Genomic DNA, 20508 nt, shown 5'->3' with positions numbered 1-20508 from the left:
AGTCTTGAATGTGATGCTTACAACACTGAATTTAGACCGAAGTATTTCTTTTTTTCATTCCTTGGTTTTGTCTGTCAATAGCTCTGAATAGTAGTTATGAGCAGGAAAGAGACAAGCTGTTGAGTGTGTTCTTAATGTAAGAACTATTTAATCACTATCCTCGGTTGTGTGCAGAGTTATATAAAGGTAAAGGTAAAGGTTCCCCCGCACATGTGTGCTAGTCGTTTCCGACTCTAGGGGCCGGTGCTCATCTCCGTTTCAAAGCCGAAGAGCCAGCGTTTGTCCGAGGACGTCTCCGTGGTCATGTGGCCGGCATGACTAGACGCCAAAGGCGCACGGAATGCTGTTACCTTTCCACCGTAGTGGTCCCTATTTTTCTACTTGCATTTTTACGTGCTTTCGAACTGCTAGGTTGGCAGAAGCTGGGACAAGTAACAGGGGCTCACTCTGTTACGCGGCACTCGGGATTCGACCCGCCAAACTGCCGACCTTCTGATCGACAAGCTCAGCATCCTAACCCACTGAGCCACCGCGTCCCTGCAGAGTTATATAAACTGAGCTAAATCTGAGTACTCATACATGTTTATGCCACATATATTGATAGTAGTTCCAGTGGCAGTATTTAGAAATTAAATTCCTTTAGATGTTTACAAGTATATAAATAGAGCATAGTGAAAGCAGAAGCGTTTCTCTATATACACAGCATAGCTGCTGTCTGTGCTTAGCCATCACCCCCTCCCCAAATAATAGTTGTTTCAGGTAGCTCACTTTCATTTGCTAAAACCAGCAAGATTCTCCCTATATTTTCTTTCTCAGATTCAAAAATTAAAGTGGTTTTAACCCTCAGCCCAACATGGCGTGAGGCTGGGTTATTTGAAGGACTACTTTCCTCAGTGACATCTACTCAATCTATTGGGTTCAGCAGAAGGGGCTTGCGGGTTCAGTCCACTAGAAAGTGTCATCGCTCTTGCCCCATAGAACATTACTCCCCTGGAGATCTGGCTGGCCCTGAGCTTGATTGCCTTCTGGAAGGGCTTGAAGTTGGAATATAGAACATAGAATAATATGTTTGGAAGGGACCTAGGAGGTCTTCTAGTCGAACCCCCTGCCCATGGCAGGATATCCTATACCATTCTAGACAAGTGGTTATCCAGTCTCTTCTTAAAAACCTCCAGTGGGGGACCACCCACAACTTCCAGAGGCAAGCTGTTCCACTGATTAATTGCTCTATCAAGAAATTTCTCCTTAATTCTAGGTTGGCTCTTTTGTTGACGATCTTCCACCATTACTTCTTGACTTGCCCTCAAGTGCTTTGGAGAATAAGTTGACCCCCTCTTTTCTGTGACAGCCTCTCAAGCAGGCTGAAAAAATTGCTACTATATCACCCCCAGTCCTTCTCTTTCTTAGACTAGGCATACTTAGTTCCTTCAGTTATGATTATGTTTTAGCCTCCAGACCCCTTATCATCTTTGTTGCTCTTCTTGGACTCTTTCTTGGAGTCTCAATATCTTCTTTTATATTGTGGTGATCAGAACTGGACACAGTGTTTCAAGTGTGGTCTCACCACTGCATTGTAAAGCGACAGTCTTGAAACTATCCCTCTGTTGTTGCAACCTACCGTAGGACTGCATTAGCTCTCTTGGCAGCTGCAGCATACTTCTGGCTCATACTTAAGTGATTGTCTACTAGCACACCTACCGTAGATCTCTCTCACAGTTGTTACTATTGAGCCAGATGCTACCTATATTTGTGCATTTGGTTTTTCTTGCCTATGTATAGAACCTTAGTTTTCTCACCACTAAATTGCATTTTGTTGGATGGGGCCCAGTGCTCAGTCTCTCAAGGTCCTTCTGAATTTTGAGTCTGTCATCTAAAGTGTTAGCTATTCCCCTCAGCTTGGTGTCATCTGCAAATTCGATGAGTTATCTAGATCATTTATGAAGATATTGAAGAATACTGGGCCTAAGACAGAACCTTAAGGTACCCTGCCTACTGCATGCTTTCCTCCATTTGGATGTAGTTCCACTGAGGACTACCCCCTAACTGTGGTTGGTCAGCCATTTGTGAATCCATCTAGTGGTGATACGCTCTATCCCATTGTTCTGCCTTACCAAGAAGTAGATGTTGTGGTTTTTCTATCTGGTTGTATGGCTCTTGAATTACCATATGCTCTCCCAGTGATTGTATTGTATACTTTTCATTGTTTTTATTGTTTTAACATTTTATATTGATGGCATATTTGTTTTATTACTTGTTTTTTGGTGTTTATGTTTAATTGGAAGCTGTCCTATGGATATTAAAGGTTAAATTAGAATACTGTAATTAAAAATTGAAAATTAGGTAAAATTTTAAAACAGGACATGGATATGTATGTATAAGTAAAAATATATTGATAAATGTTTTAACTCAACATGCTATAACTAGAAATGTACTAGCTAAAAGATGATATAGCAAATGTTAAGGGAAATAGAGAAGGAATGTTTGAAGATGCAACCTGAGATATGTACTAAATATTTTGTTATTGCTATTGATTACCCAATCACCACGCTGCTTTCCAAATATTAAAATGTAAAACTGGAAAACCAATAAAATTTGTTTTTTTTTTTTAAAAAAAGAAATGAGCTTGATTTACCGGTAATTTGAAGAATGTGAGTTTTGCGTCACAGTTTGAGCATTTGATTTCTGTTCTTCCCTACTTCTTCCCTAGTTTTCAATCCTTTAAATTGCCACTAGATGTTTGAAACTGCGTAATAATAGATGACTAAATCAGTGTTTATATGGGTTGCTGAGCATGTTTTTTCCCTGATGAAGTAAAATAAAATTTGAAGAAATAGAGTAAAGCAAGAATTCTGCAACTTTATCTAAAATGTATTCTTTTGGGGATTGCTTGGATACACCATTGTAATAGCTTTGACCTGAATATGATTGCAGGCCAGATACAAGAGGTATTAATTATATAAAATCAGATTCTTAGGATGGCTTTGAGGAACTGAGCAGATGTCTCATGCGTTGCATCTATGCCTCAAACAATCAAAACCACTATGGTATAATAATTAATACTTCCTTATCCCTTTTTCAGAGGACTCTCGGTGCTTTTGCGAGTCAAATATGAACTGTATCATCACAGGAAAGCCAAAAACAATATTCCCAAGATATTCCAGAAAGTGGTCTGGAAACATCCAGACAAAGTGGCCTTGATTTATGAAGCTACTGATGACAAATGGACATTCCAGCAACTGGATGAATATTCCAACTGTGTGGCCAACTTCTTTTACCAGCAGGGCTTTCGTGAGGGTGATGTAATCGCTATCTTTATGGAGAACCGACCAGAATTTGTAGGCTTCTGGTTAGGGATGGCCAAAGTGGGTATTGAGGCAGCTCTCATCAACTTCAACTTGCGTCTTGACTCATTGACTTACTGTGTGAAAACCTCAGGAGCAAAAGCCATCATCTTTGGTGGGGAGCTATCAGAAGGTATGATATATATAGATAGATAGATAGATTTGGGTTTGATTTCCTAACCTCCGCTGTTTTCATTCTTGTCTTGAAACTATAGTCTGGTGAGGAGAAAATTAATTTCTTTAGAGAAAATGCCTGTTTGCCAAAGTGAATTACCTCTTTGCACTTGTCATTAGATTGAATTGGGGATGTCTATGGAGATTCTCAATCATCCCAGTCCTGGTTCTAACTCAAGTTAGAACTGAAGAAGGTTCTTGGATGAGAGGCGAAATGTTTTCAAAGAAAAAAAACATGAAATAAGCGTTTTTGGGATTGAATTGGTTAATTAATCATGAAATATTCATTTCAAGAAACGCTGACATGCTCAGTGTTACAATAGAAGAAAGGGGAGAAATTCTACATTATTTGTGTGAATATTGCTCATAATGAAGCAAGATTGTTGCTTGCTAAGATCTTGGACAACAATTTCCATTCTACTTCCCAGAATACAGTCCAGTCAGCAGAGGGGAGGTATGTGTGTGTGTCTGTGCTTCAACTCAGCCTTGAATCCTGGCAACTGCCTGGACAAGTCCCAGAAGTTTTCTTTGCATTGTTTCAAAAGTGGTGTGCCTTTTCTAAGGCTGAGTGAGACTGGCTGGCTGACCCAAGGTCCCCTCAGCTGATTTTGTGCTTAAGGTAAGACTAGAACTCAGCGTCTCCAAATTAATAGGCCGATACCTTAAGCAATAAGCCAGACTGCCTCTCCCAGCACAGATAAATATTCTGTATTATTAATAATTTGCTTGGAAGATTTTCGTTCAAGAGAGGGAGAAGTTACCAGATGCCCTTTGCTATACATTTGAAGAATAGATATTTCCTTTGTTATAAGTAATAATTAACATTTCATTTAGACAGATGATTCTCCAAATCTGTGGCTGGCTTCTGTGAAATAGGATAGGATGTCCTTTTCCAAAGGTTTCCTTTATGTTAATTAAAAAAAACAGATAGATACGTAATTTCTTGTGTGACACTTGAATAAGATGACTTATTTATTCATCATCTTATTACCAGACCAGACAAAATAATTAAAACAGTGCTGCTTTCTCATTCAGTAAAGTTATCACAAAAAAAATCAGAGTTTTAAAAAAATACTATAAAAGATCTGCCTTTTAAAATGAAACATATGCTGGCTAACCTAAACCTTTGAGGATGCTGTTATAAAACCTAGCTTATAAGGGGGTTCTCTGAGATTCTATAGCAAGGTCGGGCCTCTTCTTTTTGTCCAAGGAGAGATTTTAAAACTTTAGGAAGGGAAATTCAAACTTTTTGATTTGCTATATCAGGTATATTATTTTTTGAACAATAACAAAGGATAGGGGAAGGCTAGCAGAGAAATAAAAGCAGCAAACATGGAAAAAAAATCATTGCCATGTTAATCCCTGGGAGAAAAAAATGATTAGGGAAAAAGAAAATGCAAGCAGTCCTTGATTTACAATTAGTTGTTAGATGACTGAAGGAATGACAGCTACAGAATGTAAAGCATCCCCAGCTCTTCTAAATATTCATGCTCCTCCCAGTAGTCATGTGGGTCAGCTTTAGGACCAGTTGTGGTGTGCCAGTTTCCAGCATTTTTCCCCAGTTTCTGGCAAAAAATGTCCTTTAAAGTAAATGGGTTTGCTTAACAACCCCGGCTTTTGCTTAATGACCACTATGAAAAAGGCCAACCCCCCCCCCCAAACCTTTGGTCATGTGGGCACCTCAACTTATAATTGTTTCCAGTCCCAATTAACACAAGGACTGCTTATAAAATGAGGCCATATATTTGACTTTCAACTATGACAAAAGAATGAGAACTAATGAGGAAAGAAATACAATTTCCTTTCTCTCAGAATGCAAAGTATATCTTGATTCCAAAGACATCTTCCACAAAGCCTTCAGCACATAAATTCACTTTCTGTTAAATTTGGACTGTAGTCCTCTGGGCTGTGTGCTTTTGGGGGTAAATGGATTTAGGAAGAATATAAAACACTCAAAACAGTCTCATTCCACATGAACCAGTATGGGACTTTAGACTCTTATAACACTTGTGTGTTCCCCTGCATGGCTTGAAAGAAGAGTAATTAAAACAGAGCTATAACATTTAATTCGGCAATCTTATTATATACAGATAGTCCTTAACTTATGATCACAACTGAGCCCAGAATTTATGTTGTTACGTGAGACATTTGTTAAGCGAGTTTCATCCCATTTTACGACTTTTCTTGCCACATTTGTTAAGTGAACCACTGCAGTTGTTAAATTAGTGACACCGTTATTAAGCGAGTCTGGCTTCCCCATTGATATTTCTTGTCAGAATGTTGCAAAGGCGATCACATGATCCCAGGACACTGGAACCATCATAAATATGAATCAGTTGTCAAGCATCCGAATGTAAATCACATGACCCTGGGTGGTCAAGTCACTTTTTTTTAGTGCCGTTGTAACTTCAAATTGTCACTAAGTGGACTGTTGTAAGTCAAGGACTACTTGTAATATTAACCACATGAAGAACTGTGATGTTAATCTGCGTGTGGAAAACCAGAAATAGTTGCAAATTTTGTTTTTCAAAAACAGACAATTCGAATCCACACTGGAAAAGAGTAGTAAGAATACCCCAATTTTAAAAAGACAAAACTTTTCAGGATGATGATGATGATGATAATAATAATAATAATAATAATAATAATAATAATAATAATAATAATAATAATAATAATAATAATAATAAAAAAATAATAAAAAAAAGTTGGAAGGGACCTTGGAGGTCATCTAGTCCAGAGGTCTCCAACCTTTTGGGCACCAGGGACCAGTTCTGTGAAGGGAGGTTTTTCCGTGGACCGGAGTGTGTGGTTTTGTGTGCTGCCTGCATCCTGCAGATGGGGCTTTGCTTGTTTGTGCGGACCGGTTGCTGGCATGCCACGGCCCGGTACTGGTCCACAGACCGGTTGTTGGGTCTGCTCAGGCAGGAAACTATCATACCATTTAAGACAAATGGCTGTCCAGTCTCTTCTTAAAAACTTCTGGTGTTGGATATGGTAGTATTTGATATGATGGTAAGATATTGCAAGACAGGATATAATCTGCGAGCAGTCATTGTAATTTGAATACTGTTATTGATATTTTTTTTCTTGTGGTTGTAGAAATGGGCACCATCTATTTTACATTTTTAATAAAAAGGGCTGGTTTTATGTTGCAGCAATCTCTGAAGTGAACGGCATCCTGGGGAAAAACATGACTAGGTTCTGTTCTGGAGAATTTGTACCTGAATCCTGCCCTCCAGATACTAAGCACTTGGACCCTCTGCTGGCGCAGACATCGAAATCTCCTCCAACTCATGTTTCAACCAAGGGATTAGATGGTACGTTCCCTGGCAATCAGCCTGCTGATGAAAAGAGAAAGAGCCTAGGGTGTTGGCAGTTCCTGTCCCGCCCTCCCTCCCCCCACCTTCATGGTGAGGTGTGCTGCAGGGAGAGTTTTATGTGACCTTTCCTCTATATTCATGTTACTAGTTGTCCTGGCCTAGTTCCACAGAGAAGTGGAGGTTAAAAAAAAATTACACCTTTAGGACTTGGTTCAGATGAGCAAAACAGGTTCTGACAACCCAGGCTGTGAACTGTTTTCAGGGAGATATCCTAACCTCCTTGCTTTTGGGCCTGTGCTCTGCATTTGAAAGCAGCTGCCTCCCTGAGATGGGTAACTTGTTAAGTAGAAATAGCAAAGAGAAGCTGATCTCAAACTTATCCCTCGCTGCTGTGCTGTCTTCCTAGATCGGCTGTTCTACATTTACACCTCTGGAACAACTGGAATGCCAAAAGCTGCCATTGTGGTGCATAGTAGGTGAGGAACAGTACCTGGCCTTGGTTGTTACCTGCCAATATTCAATATTGTTATTTCTGGAGATTTTTATTATGTGGATATGTGAAGGAGGCTTTGGGATGTGGATACTTCTCCTATAGAAGAAAGGTTTGTGTGTGCGCATGCAGACACACACACACACACACACACACACACACACCTACCTCCAAACGCCCCTGGTACTACCATTTTGTTTCTGTGGAGAGTAAGGAAAATGGAAGCCTTGATGGAAGTGCGCAAGGACTATTATGTAAGCAAAAGGATTTGAAAGAAGCTAATATTTGGAAATGGCTCAAGAAGCCTTAGAACTCTGACCTCCTATGTGATCAGACAATGTAGCAATTAGAGCGTTAGATTACTTCTAGGAGATCCAGATTCAAATTAGTTATAATTATAACTCCCCACTATTACTAACTCCCTACTATAACTCATTTGAAGTATAGCTGTTTCTTAGTCTTAACTTTTTCACAGATTTTTAAGGTGATAGAACAAGTGGCAAGGGTTATAAATTCAGCAATATTCAACAATAATTTTAAAGGAACATTTCAAACCTCACATAAGCATGAGCACATCACCTCTATGCTATTCATTAATGCTGCAGCTTACCCCCTACCCCCCGGGGCTTCTGCATGCACTTTAAAAAAAATAGTGCGGCTGCTTTGAGAGTCATAATAATGATCAGTCTCAAAATTTCTCCAAAAGCCTAAAAAAGAATGAACAGCTGTAATGAATAGTAGAGATGCTATGTTCACATAAAATCTAATTTTCCTAATCATTTTTGAAACGTGCATAGCACTAATTTGCAGCCATGAGCTCCTGAAGGAAAAAAATATAAAGGTAAAAAAATTATTCACTCATAGTGGGGGACGCCAGAGGATACAGGGAAAAGCTGCAGTTGCACTGTAAAAGTACAGCTGCAACTTCCTTGGGAAAGAGGCTTGATAGAGTTTGTTCCGTTCACAAGATCTGGTTCGGCTCTGTATTTCTTTACGCAGAGAGAAACAGATAAGGGCTAATAATTGAACAAATAAATAGCAAAGTAAATAGATGAAGAGTTAAAATGACAAAGAGAAAATTTAACGAAATAATAATAAAAAAGTTAGTGATGAAGAAAGAGTTCTTTAAAACAACCTTTCCCCTCTACTTTGCAAAATCAGTTTGGATGACTTGAGAGCTAAAATAATCTTCCCATCATCTTCGTGTAATTGAGTGTACAGGTATTCCCAGTTAACAACCACTCATTTAGCGACCTTCCCTGCCAACTTCCCACAAGCAAAATCAATGGGAAAGCTAGTAAGGAAGGTCACAAGGTCATTCTCCTAAGTCACGGGTGTCAAATTCTCCATGTCACGTGACGTGTCACGACATATCACGACTCTTTTTGCATGGGCGCGGCCTCGGTATGATGAAACTGGCCCATGGGCCAGCAGTTCAACACCCCCGTCCTAAGTCATTCCCGTTCCCATCACTTTTTCTCCCAGGAGGAGCCCCCAGGTAGTAAGGTGAATGTGAGCCCTGGGTGGGCAGGTAACCATTTGCCCAGCCATATTTTGTACTGTGCTGCCTGAACCCTGGCCTTGCAGCACATGCGGCAGCAGTGTACCCCCTTCTCCATCCTGCAGCACTCCGTAACCTTCATGTGCCCCCGTCGGCCTGCTTGTGAGCCCCTTAAAGGAAGGCTTGTTGTTCCCAAGGCTTGCAGTTCCCTGCCTGGTCCCTCATTGCCTGCTTGTTGGAAATCAGCAGGAATTCACAAGTCCCAGTCAGGTGAGGTCCTCACTTAATGGCCCACAATCCTTATGATGACAGAACAACTTCCAAGATTTGCCACTACTGAAGCGATGAGGTCACATGATATCAATCTTTATGGCTGCATCACTTAACAAGGTAAATGCCAGACTCAGTTGCCGTTGTTAAGTGAGGACCTACAATTTCTCCTTGTATAACAGGGGTGTCAAACTGCCGGCCCGCGGGCCAGAGCGTCACGGAGAAACCGCGCCCATCCCATTGCTGGCAATGGGAAAAAGTTCCGATACGTCGCGCGACGTCACATGACGTTGCGAGTTTGACATGTCTGTTCTATAACTTCCTGAGATGTATCCATGCACTGCAGTCCAGGTGCCAACTGACCACACTGAGCACTGTCGTACTGCCTTCCAGTACTTGTATCACTGGTTTTCCGCGAGATGAAACTCTCCTTTGATCCTAGAAGAATTTCCACAAATCTTTTGTGTTATCTGGTACCAATTAAGTGCAACTCTATTGATGCCTATTTTCTTCTTCTTCTTTTATTGCAGATATTACCGAATTTCTGCTTTCGGTTATTATGCTTACAGAGTGACCCAAGATGACATAATCTATAACTGTCTACCACTGTACCACTCAGCAGGTAGGCTGGCATTATGGCTGCATGTTTTAGGATGGAGGTTGGCTTTTGGCATAACCAGGGGCACTCTGCTAATGTGCCCTGCTGACAGTCTCTCTCTTTCTGTCTCTTAGGGAACATCATGGGCATTGGCCAGTGTGTGGTTCATGGTCTGACGGTAGTGATTAAGAAGAAATTTTCTGCCAGTCGCTTCTGGGACGACTGTGTGAAATACAAGTGTACAGTAAGGAGATCTCTGAACTCTTGCTTGTAGGCACCACAATTAGTAAGTGGGAGCAAGTGCAACTTGGGGAAGGCTGCTTGGCAAGACAGCTACACATTAAAAAGAAAAATAAAAAAACCAAGAAAAGGCAACGGTAACGGGATGTGGGCAAACTTGAGAGATTACCTTGCTTACAATATACTGGTGTAGTTTTCATAGCTGGCATCAATGAAGCAGTCATGTGCTTTCAGGCTGAATGGCTGTAAACAAGTTTTCTTTTGCCCTGACCAGCCACAGGTGCTGGCAAAATGTCAGGGCAAAAGAAAAGTAGACCATGGCCATTCAGTTGGAAAGTTCATCACTGCCTTATAATATGTCACTTGCAGTTCAACGTAATACTTTTAATAGGTTACTCCCAAAAGTGCTTTGTCCAGCTTCTAGCCAATTGGTGCCTCGACCAGATTTAGCAAGGCTAGAAGCAATAGCAACCATGGAAGGGTAATCACTCTTCAGTCATTGAATCACCGCTATTATTAAGCTTTCTTGCTCGGGTAACTGCAAGAAGTGGAGTTGAGGCATAACCAGAAGTCATTTATTGCAAATGCTACTAAACCTATGCATTAAATGCAGCCGCCACAGAAACAAATTAATGACCAGTCTAGGACATGGACACTGGCAGAGTTAAAGGTCCAGAATCTCAGTAGATTATGGCCCAGGAGCAGATCAACAGGCCTCTCGGATGCCATCAATTTCACAGCATCGAGAAATAACCTCTTCATTTTCTGGAGTGGAGATGAACCTAGTTTTATCTGCTTTTCTGGCTATATGTCATTAAGCTTTTGTTGTTGCTGTAGTTTGGGTAATATACTTCAATCTGCAGACCTACTGGGAACTTACTTTTTTTTTTTTTTTGGCAAAAGAGGGTTCCAATAGGAAATCGCTTGATTCATAAGTGTGGCCATTTTGGATAACACAAGCTTAAAAAGTGAAAAAGTAGCCTGCTTCCTCTCAGTATCTTGCATGCCACCCTTCGAGGCACCAGACTGACTTTGCCTTTCCTGTGCTTTGAGGTTTAAAACAAGAAGTAACCTCTATTCCAGTACTTTAATCCTTTATTTACTCTTTCCTTAATCTTTAATTACTCTGTGCATAGCCAAATTTAAACATGCTTTTTTGGACAATAACCCAGTAAACAAAAAAAAGCTTATATCAAAAGAGTGGCTGTTCTTGAGCAATTTGCTTTGTCTGATGTGTTGTTAAAGATTGCCTTTAAGTAAGAAGCAGGAAACATTTCTTGCAGTTTGGAAAAGTTAGGATTCTTCCACATGTTGGAATCCAACATTGTAGTAAACAGGGTTAATAATACCTTTTATTGTTCAATTAACTTGTGTGATTTATTTAAAAGATTTATTTAGCTGCCCATCCTCTATAGCAGCAGTTCTCTATAGCAGCGGTACTCCGCACCCCTAGAATGCTTCTGATACATTCTCCCACCCCTTACAAAAGTTCAAAATAACGGCAACGAATTATGCATATACACTATAATTTTGAAAACCCAAGTTCCCCCCCCCCCCAGAATATAGTCTTGCACCCTCAGGGGGTGCAAGCACCCTTGGTTGGGAACCCCTGCTCTATAGCATAACCCTTGACTTTTCACTGTAGTAATAAAATAGTAAAAACATAAAAAGCATTTTTAAAAAGTCTCCTTGGCATCCACAACAGCTTGTAATTATATTGTGATTTTTGAGTGGAGTATGCAAACATTTACACATTCATTTGAACATTTAGCAGTACTATTTCTTTTTATGATTGCATAGTCAACCATGTTATCTTTCATTAGTTATCTATGTATGAAGAGAAATTTAGTTTGGAAAATGTTTAAATAATACATAGCTGTATCAACAAATTCTGTCTCAGAAAAAGCGTGCTTTCCTATTTCTAAGACAATGGCTTCAATCTACGAGTTGCAACTATTTCATTAGTACTTTTTAAACAGACTGCTGGTTTCGATTAATCACATTTAAACTGTTTCTAAATATTCCAATTGTATAAAACAAATCAGCTTTATAAAGAAAACAGAACTATTGGCATTTTGCAAACTCAATTACTTTTTCATTTTAAGCCAGAAAAAATTCCTTAGGCAAATTGGATCAAGATGCAGTGTACCTTGAATAAGTTGCATTGTTATCCAATTTCCTCAGGACTTGGCAAGGTTACTCTTTCAAATTGTCTCTTTCTTGCTTTTCAAAGATCATCCAATATATTGGGGAGATTTGCAGATACCTGCTGAACCAACCAGTGCGGGAGGCAGAAAGGCAGCACCAGGTGCGGCTAGCTATTGGGAACGGCTTGAGGCTCACCATTTGGGAAGACTTCACACAGCGGTTCCGAATCAAGCAGATTGGAGAATTCTATGGGGCTACTGAGTGCAACTGTAGCATCGCTAATGTAGATGGAAAGGTAAATTGAGAAGTTGTCTTTCTATAGTTAGGATAATTTGTTTTTGTTTTTTTAATCAAGCTCTACACGTAAGGATGGGTGCGCTCCCTCCCTTCGTCCAGTGCGCTCCCACAGGGAGGGTCTTCTCAGGGTGCCACCGGTAAGAGATTGCCGGCAGGTAACACCCAGGGATAGGGCCTTCTCAGTGGGGGCGCCTGCCCTTTGGAACCAGCTGCCAGTGGAGCTGAGGACTGCCCCCGACCTCCGTTCATTCCGCCGGGGCCTGAAGACCTGGCTCTTCGAGCTCTCTGGCCCAGGCTGAGGATTAATTTATTTTAACTGGGGTTTTAGTTGCACAGGGTTAAATTTAATCTTTTTTAAACTTGGTTTTTAACTTTTGTATTTTTGGTTTTTACCCTGTAAACCGCCCTGAGTCCTCTGGGAAAGGGCGGTATATAAATGTAATAAAATAAATAAATAAATGTTTGCAAAATCTGTAGCATGTGGGCTTTCTCAGCTTCACTTTTGCAGCCTGGGAATGTGCCATTTTTTTTTATTGAAAAGTTTTACAATACATTTTATCTTTAACAATCCCTCCCCCCCTCCCTCCGCCCACCCCTTCCTAGCCCTCCCTAACCCTCCCTAATTTTTTAAAATTATTTTTTTGCATAGCTACCCATCTGCAATGAGGGAGCGTACCCTTTAAGACCACTTGGCTGGGTGTCAGATGCTACCGTGCTGTGGCTATATGAAGGGAGGCAGCTGGGTTTTTAAAGTCACTGAAGAAGTGATTGGATTAGTAGGAGAATCCCTTCACAGAGAAGGTCACTATTACTGTAGATATGACAACTATTTGATGACTCTTGGCAGGTTCAGTTACTACCCTGAAGCAGTTACTACTGCTTGTTGCCAGTTCAGGGCTAATAGCATTCTCTCTTTAATGCTGTGGGCTTTTATTAGTGTTTGTTTAATTTACAGACAGCAAAAACTGGGATTGCAGTAACATGTTGCTATATATTCTATCCCTTAAGAGGAATGTTCCTGATGAGAAGTCTAAGAACCATGGAGATCATTTTTTTCCCCTCATGCTTTCCTCAAGTCTTTCCTGTGCTGTGCTATGTAGCACTAGAGACTTTAGCCTGCAAGTATATTGGTACATAGAAAATGGAAAACAAAGTGTTCTCTTTTTTTGTCTTTCCCCAAATCCCTATGTAATAAAAGGAGGAAAAAACTTCACTTTTTTTAATACTGCTCTCCTTCAAATTTACATCCCATTCCTGGATTTTAAATACAAATTGCCAAGAACCTGAGTAGGCTAACATGGGGCCCCAATGAGGACCCAGATTGTTGGGGGCAATTAAGCTGACTTTGTAATAATGCCGCTTGGGGTGTGTGTGAAAGCCCTAACAAGCAGGCATATACATAGAATGAAGGCTACTGCTAAGCTTGTAAGCCGCCCTGAGTCTTTGGAGAAGGGCGGGATATAAATGGAATTAAAATTAAAAAAATAAATAAATCCTATTCTGGAGGTGGCTAGTAGATTAGATGGAGATTCCACTTCCACCCCTTTTACACATTGGTTCTTTTTATCTACTTTGCTGTTAATTTTAATGCCTAGTGTTTTTAGCATTTTTAACCTTCTAATTGTATTATTTAAGATGCTCAATAGTGAGATGGGCAGCATATAAATTTAATAAATGCTGCCCATCTCACTATTGAGCATCTGGGTGGTTTACAGCATCGTAAAAACAAAGGCACAGAATATTAAAACATTCAGTATTAAAATGAACTGAGATTAAATGTTTAAAAAAACCACAATATTACTAGGTGGAGGTATAATCTTTTGCTAATCCACCTCCAACGTGGAATGTCCCCATCGGAGCCACAGGCCAATTGGTAGAGGCAGGTTTTGAGGCTCTTACAGAAGGCCAAGAGGGTAGGAGCAGATCTCACCTCAAGGGACCTGATGTTCCAGAAGACAGGAACCATGGCAGAAAAGATCCTTCTCCTGGACTCTGCAAGCCAGAATTCCTGGATCAATGGGGTCTGCAGGATGCCCTTTTCTGCCAGCGCAAGTGGAATGGGCCAGTCCCAGTGTTCTTGTTTGCTTGGTCCCCTCAAGTCACATCTCACCATTTTGTAGAGTTTGGAAATTCGCAGAATATTTTCCTAGTAAATAATAACCTCCTTAGAGAAATGTATGCAGCTTTTGGAGACCTCCTTAGCTTTTTTTTTTTTTTACTCTGACAGGTGGGAGCCTGTGGTTTCCATAGCCGGATTTTGCCAAATGTGTATCCTATCCGCTTGGTGAAAGTTAATGAGGACACCATGGAGCTAATACGTGGCACAAATGGACTTTGTATCTCCTGTCAACCAGGTAAATAAGTCTGAAAATGCTTTATGCCTTAATTGTAACTTGGAGAATAGAGGTTCCTCCACAGTGCCAATTGTCCAGGAGTATAGCTGGTCTGGATATTGTTAATTATTATTGTGCCCAAATTAATCAAGGGCAGGAGAATTTACAGGACCGGAGAGGTGACTTTTTGATCTGCTTCTTAGGCAAATACAAGTAGTCCTTGCTGAACAACAGTAATTGCTAAGCACATTGATTTGTGCTTTAAATTGTAAGCCGCCCTGAGTCTTCGGAGAAGGGCGGGATATAACTGGGATTTAAAAAAAAAAATTGGCACTGGAATTTCTCTCATCAAGTGATGTGGTTGTGAAGTGTGATGTCACATTACCACACCGCTTAGTGAAGGCAGTTCCTGCACTTCTAGTTGCTATCATTAAGCAAATTCCATACAGTTGTTAAGCATGACATCCCATGGTCACTGTTTGCAACCTCCTACTGGCTTCTCCATTGACTTTGCTTGTGAAGGTTGTGAATGGCAATGTATGTGACCACAGACACTGCAACATTGTTACTGCAAGCCAGTCACTAAACTCCCAGATCATGATCCCATAATAGTTGTAATTTTGGTCGCTGAATGAGTGGTTGTTAAACGAGGACTATCTGTATGCCATTATAAAGACAGGAGGTGAAAAAACATTGATGTTCAAGAGTACAAAGCCTTTTGCCCATTCGCCGTGAACAATACTTAATCATCTTTTAAAACTACCTCCTGAATAGTTGAAAGGTGGCACATAAGTAGGTAAGCAAATGTGTAAACGAAGTAAAGCAAATGACAAATGGTAACTTGTGAAATAACAAAGTTAATCATTGATATTTGAAAGAAAAGAATAAAAAAGTATATTTAAGAGAGGCCTAAAGAAGACAGGCTGTGTAGACATGGAAAATACAGTATCATATAGAAAGGATAAAAGTAATTAAATTAAGAAAAATACTAAAGAAAAGGTTACAATACATAGCCAGTGATTCAGTTTAGCAAATTAGCTAATTACAGATTATATATGTCATCTGTACTTTGATTAACAGATTACAGATACTCATGTAAATTATAATATTTGTGTCTCAATTTTTGTTGCGATGTTGTGCCAAAGGTAATAGCAAATATAAAGAATCTATCTAGGTATCTATAATGCTGTAACACAGAATATATTAACTTTTTTAAAAAAAAATTCCTTTATTTAGGAGAACCTGGACTTCTTGTGGGCAGGATAAACCAAGAAGACCCCTTGCGGAGATTTGATGGCTATGTCAATCAGAATGCAACTAACAAGAAAATAGCTTATAATGTCTTCCAAAAAGGAGATCAGGCTTATCTTACAGGTATTCTTCATGCAGTTGTCTTGGTCCCTTTTGTGTCCTAGAAGGATAATTTTGTAATTTTGAATTATTTATATATTATAGTCAAAATTACAAAATTATGTAGTATCTAAGTTCCTCAGAAATTAAAGACATATTCAGATATTTGAAATTCTTCCTTAAGCATAGACCTGTGGTAGTATTTAAAAGAAATAATATCTGAATCTGAATAAAATCACTTAATGCTATGATGAATCCAAAGTTGTTGCTTCTTATGCATGACGATTCAGGGAAGCAGTATTTTGTAAGCACCCCAATATTGTTTGTTCACTTACTTTAACTTAAAACTGTTGACAGTGGCTTAAAAGCACAGTGCAGTGCAAATAAAACACTTTTATTGACTAAGCTTATTTATCAACATTATTGATTTTGCTCTGTTTTGGGATGAATAGAATTACTTTCCAGTATGGGTGGAGGTTGTTCTTCTACAAGGAGTTTCTTGATTTGGTTCTGGCCATCATTCCTGAGAGATAGTTTAGGTATAATGTGGATGGTCTTTCTCTCCCATTTACCGAACCATTTTTGCGTGTTTGTTCTTGATCCATCTGTTGTATCAGTAATTGGGAAACAATATGCTTAATGTATTCTAGTCCTCATTTGTTGAAGGGGGCATGATGGCTCAGTGGTTAAAGATGCTGAGCTTTTCAACTGGAAAGCTGACAGCCCGGGTTCGAGACCCAAGTGCCGCGCAATGGGGTGAGCTCCCATTCTTGCCCCACCTCCTGCCCAGTTTGAAAGCATGCAAATTAATAGGTTCATAGGTATCACTTTGGTGGGAAGGTAACAGTATTCCATGCGCTTTTGGCATATAGCCATGCTGGTCACATGTTACAGAAAATGTCTTGGACAATGCTGCCTCCCTCAGGCAAGAAATGGAGATGAGCACCGCACTCTAGAGTTGGACACAACAGGACAGAGAAACTTTTACCTTTACCCTCATTGGTTGAACTCCCAGCTGCACAGGCTTCGTGATCCATACTGAAATCCTATTCTTCCTGCAGGAGATGTCCTAGTGATGGATGATCTTGGCTATATGTACTTCAAAGACCGCAGTGGGGATACATTCCGTTGGCGTGGGGAGAACGTTTCCACCACAGAAGTTGAGGGAATCCTCAGCCATATTCTCAGCAAGACAGATGTGGCAGTTTATGGGGTAGAGGTACCAGGTAATTTAGAATTTAAAAACTCAGCAAGCAGGTCGGTTGAGTTCAAAATCAGTTGATGCTGTTGGGTTTGGAGATGGGAGATACTGTGTAATAAAAAGAAACAACAAAGGCAGCTCAAAACATACACCTATAGTAACACTGAAAATCATTAACTTATATGTATGTTAGGGCTGAAAAAAATCTCTGGAACAGTAGCCATAGAATAATAGAGAGATAAGGGTAGAAGCTGTTATAAGGACAGATATATTACAGGAAGTCCAGTTATTTTCCAGTGGTATTCATTCTGAGACTTAAGCAGAAGCAGCTGTCTGAACAGATGTAAAACAGGCAAAAATTACCATTAGTAGAATGAGAAGTTGATCCTCTTCTTCTGTTTAATGGCAAGGTGTTTTGCTGTGTCACCAGGATCTATTGCTCCTTCAGATGCCTCTTCTGTGTTAGCTCACGTTTAAACCAATAGTTATTAATTTTGGTCTTAGAGCAAAAAGCAACATAGGGGATTTGTTTTGTTTTGCAAAGTTGCTTCAACCTTCCACATGGAGAATGTATGACAGGAAACAGCTTAGGTGAATTATTTGATGTAATTGGCTGAGTTATTATACATTTATCCCACTTTCTAGCCATTGAGTCTTATCGTATAAATTAAATATTAGTGCACTGTGCCAATGGGGAACAGGTGCCATGCACAAATGGAAGACCCAAAATCTTTTGTGGTGGTTTACCAACTAAGAACTTAAGAGAATACAAAAGGGAAACGAGGCAGGAAAAAGAGGGTGAAGAAACAAGTTGCAATTAATATTTGCAGCCTATTAAAATCATTTGATATATGGTTGCTGCAATAGCTGGCTGGTGTTAGCCAGATAAGTCTTCCTGTTGCAGTCACAGATCCACTGACAAAATGGAAGATATTTAGAAAAGGAGAAAAGCAAAGTCCCTCCGGTGCTTATTCTCTGCAGCTAGGCTCTTTAGCTGTGGAGCTGGTGTGCACATCTGGATTGGATCTCCAGCTGTGAATTAGTTGGCTGCCAATGGCTTCTTTGTGAAAATGTACATATTAGAGTGGGTAGTCTTTATAATTTTGCTTTATGCTTGCTTTGTGTCCATAATAAAAATTTGATATAATTTTGCTTATTTCCTTTTTTAAATTTTAGGAGTGGAAGGCAAAGCTGGAATGGCAGCTATTGCTGACCCAAAAGCAAAACTGAATCCTAACATTCTATATTTGGAGATACAGAAAGCATTACCTCCTTATGCACGGCCTATCTTCCTCCGATTTCTGCCACAGGTTGACACCACAGGTAATACAAATTGAAAAAGGTGCCTTAAGCTTAAATTAAAGGACCAAGGTGGGATATATAATAGATACTAAAAAGATAATACATAGTATTTATTTTTATTAAATTTATTTGTTGTCCATGTCGCCACAAAGTGATTCTGGGTGGTTTACAATATTAAAAATGATAAAATCATAATAAGAATACAAAATTACCGTATATACTTGAGTATAAGCCGAATTTTTCAGCCCACTTTTTGGGCTGAAAAATTCCACTTCGGCTTATACTCCAGTCAACAAAAAAAACTTACCGAGGACTTGTGCGCGGCCGAGGCTTTGGTGCTTCCGGGATCGCCCGCACCTCTCCCAAGCCACCGCCGTCCGAGACCTGCCGAAGTTTGGGGAGGTTTGGGGAGGTGCGCGCGCACCTCCCCAAACTCCGCGCCTTGCCTGCCTGCTTCTTTCCGCAGCGGAAAGAAGCAGGCAGGCAGGGCGCGGAGGAACGGAGACTTGCCGACGTTTGGGGAGGTTTGGGCGCCTCCCCAAACCTCGGCAGGTCTCCGTTCCTCCGCGCAGACCTGCCGACGTTTGGGGAGGTTTGGGCGCCTCCCCAAACCTCCCCAAACGTCGGCAGGTCTCCGTTCCTCCTGCCGACCTTTGGGGAGGTTTGGGCGCCTCCCCAAACCTCCCCAAACCTCGGCAGGTCTCCGTTCCTCCTGCCGACCTTTGGGGAGGTTTGGGCGCCTCCCCAAACCTCGGCAGGTCTCCGTTCCTCCTGCCGACCTTTGGGGAGGTTTGGGCGCCTCCCCAAACCTCGGCAGGTCTCCGTTCCTCCTGCCGACCTTTGGGGAGGTTTGGGCGCCTCCCCAAACCTCGGCAGGTCTCCGTTCCTCCTGCCGACCTTTGGGGAGGTTTGGGCGCCTCCCCAAACCTCCCCAGGTCTCCGTTCCTCCTGCCGACCTTTGGGGAGGTTTGGGCGCCTCCCCAAACCTCGGCAGGTCTCCGTTCCTCCTGCCGACCTTTGGGGAGGTTTGGGCGCCTCCCCAAACCTCGGCAGGTCTCCGTTCCTGTTTGGGGAGGTTTGGGCGCCTCCCCAAACCTCCCCAAACCTCGGCAGGTCTCCGTTCCTCCGCGCAGACCTGCCGACCTTTGGGGAGGTTTGGGCGCCTCCCCAAACGTCCCCAAACCTCGGCAGGTCTCCGTTCCTGTTTGGGGAGGTTTGGGCGCCTCCCCAAACCTCCCCAAACCTCGGCAGGTCTCCGTTCCTCCGCGCAGACCTGCCGACCTTTGGGGAGGTTTGGGCGCCTCCCCAAACCTCGGCAGGTCTCCGTTCCTGTTTGGGGAGGTTTGGGCGCCTCCCCAAACCTCGGCAGGTCTCCGTTCCTCCGCGCAGACCTGCCGACCTTTGGGGAGGTTTGGGCGCCTCCCCAAACGTCCCCAAACCTCGGCAGGTCTCCGTTCCTGTTTGGGGAGGTTTGGGCGCCTCCCCAAACCTCCCCAAACCTCGGCAGGTCTCCGTTCCTCCGCGCAGACCTGCCGACCTTTGGGGAGGTTTGGGCGCCTCCCCAAACGTCCCCAAACCTCGGCAGGTCTCCGTTCCTGTTTGGGGAGGTTTGGGCGCCTCCCCAAACCTCCCCAAACCTCGGCAGGTCTCCGTTCCTCCGCGCAGACCTGCCGACCTTTGGGGAGGTTTGGGCGCCTCCCCAAACCTCGGCAGGTCTCCGTTCCTGTTTGGGGAGGTTTGGGCGCCTCCCCAAACCTCGGCAGGTCTCCGTTCCTCCGCGCAGACCTGCCGACCTTTGGGGAGGTTTGGGCGCCTCCCCAAACGTCCCCAAACCTCGGCAGGTCTCCGTTCCTGTTTGGGGAGGTTTGGGTGCCTCCCCAAACCTCCCCAAACCTCGGCAGGTCTCCGTTCCTCCGCGCAGACCTGCCGACCTTTGGGGA

General features: G+C 41.8%; 1 protein-coding gene across 2 annotated transcripts in view; it reads left to right on the top strand.

Moving 5' to 3' along the window:
* Positions 1–20508, top strand: part of SLC27A1 (solute carrier family 27 member 1) — a 39148-nt gene that overhangs the window by 11178 nt on the left and 7462 nt on the right. For both annotated transcript variants that reach the window (XM_081319900.1, XM_081319899.1), the window contains 10 exons: positions 3080–3474; positions 6674–6835; positions 7245–7314; positions 9630–9721; positions 9832–9941; positions 12171–12380; positions 14610–14736; positions 15952–16089; positions 17127–17291; positions 18443–18589. In XM_081319900.1, coding sequence (XP_081176026.1) covers positions 3080–3474; positions 6674–6835; positions 7245–7314; positions 9630–9721; positions 9832–9941; positions 12171–12380; positions 14610–14736; positions 15952–16089; positions 17127–17291; positions 18443–18589 — 1616 coding nt within the window. The remainder of the gene's footprint in view (positions 1–3079; positions 3475–6673; positions 6836–7244; positions 7315–9629; positions 9722–9831; positions 9942–12170; positions 12381–14609; positions 14737–15951; positions 16090–17126; positions 17292–18442; positions 18590–20508) is intronic.

Source organism: Vipera berus (assembly GCF_964194415.1).
Source record: "Vipera berus genome assembly, chromosome: 2".
In the NCBI taxonomy this organism is placed as follows: Eukaryota; Metazoa; Chordata; class Lepidosauria; order Squamata; family Viperidae; genus Vipera; species Vipera berus.
Note: the sequence above shows the minus strand (reverse complement) of the source record. Positions and strands in the feature narration are given on the sequence as shown.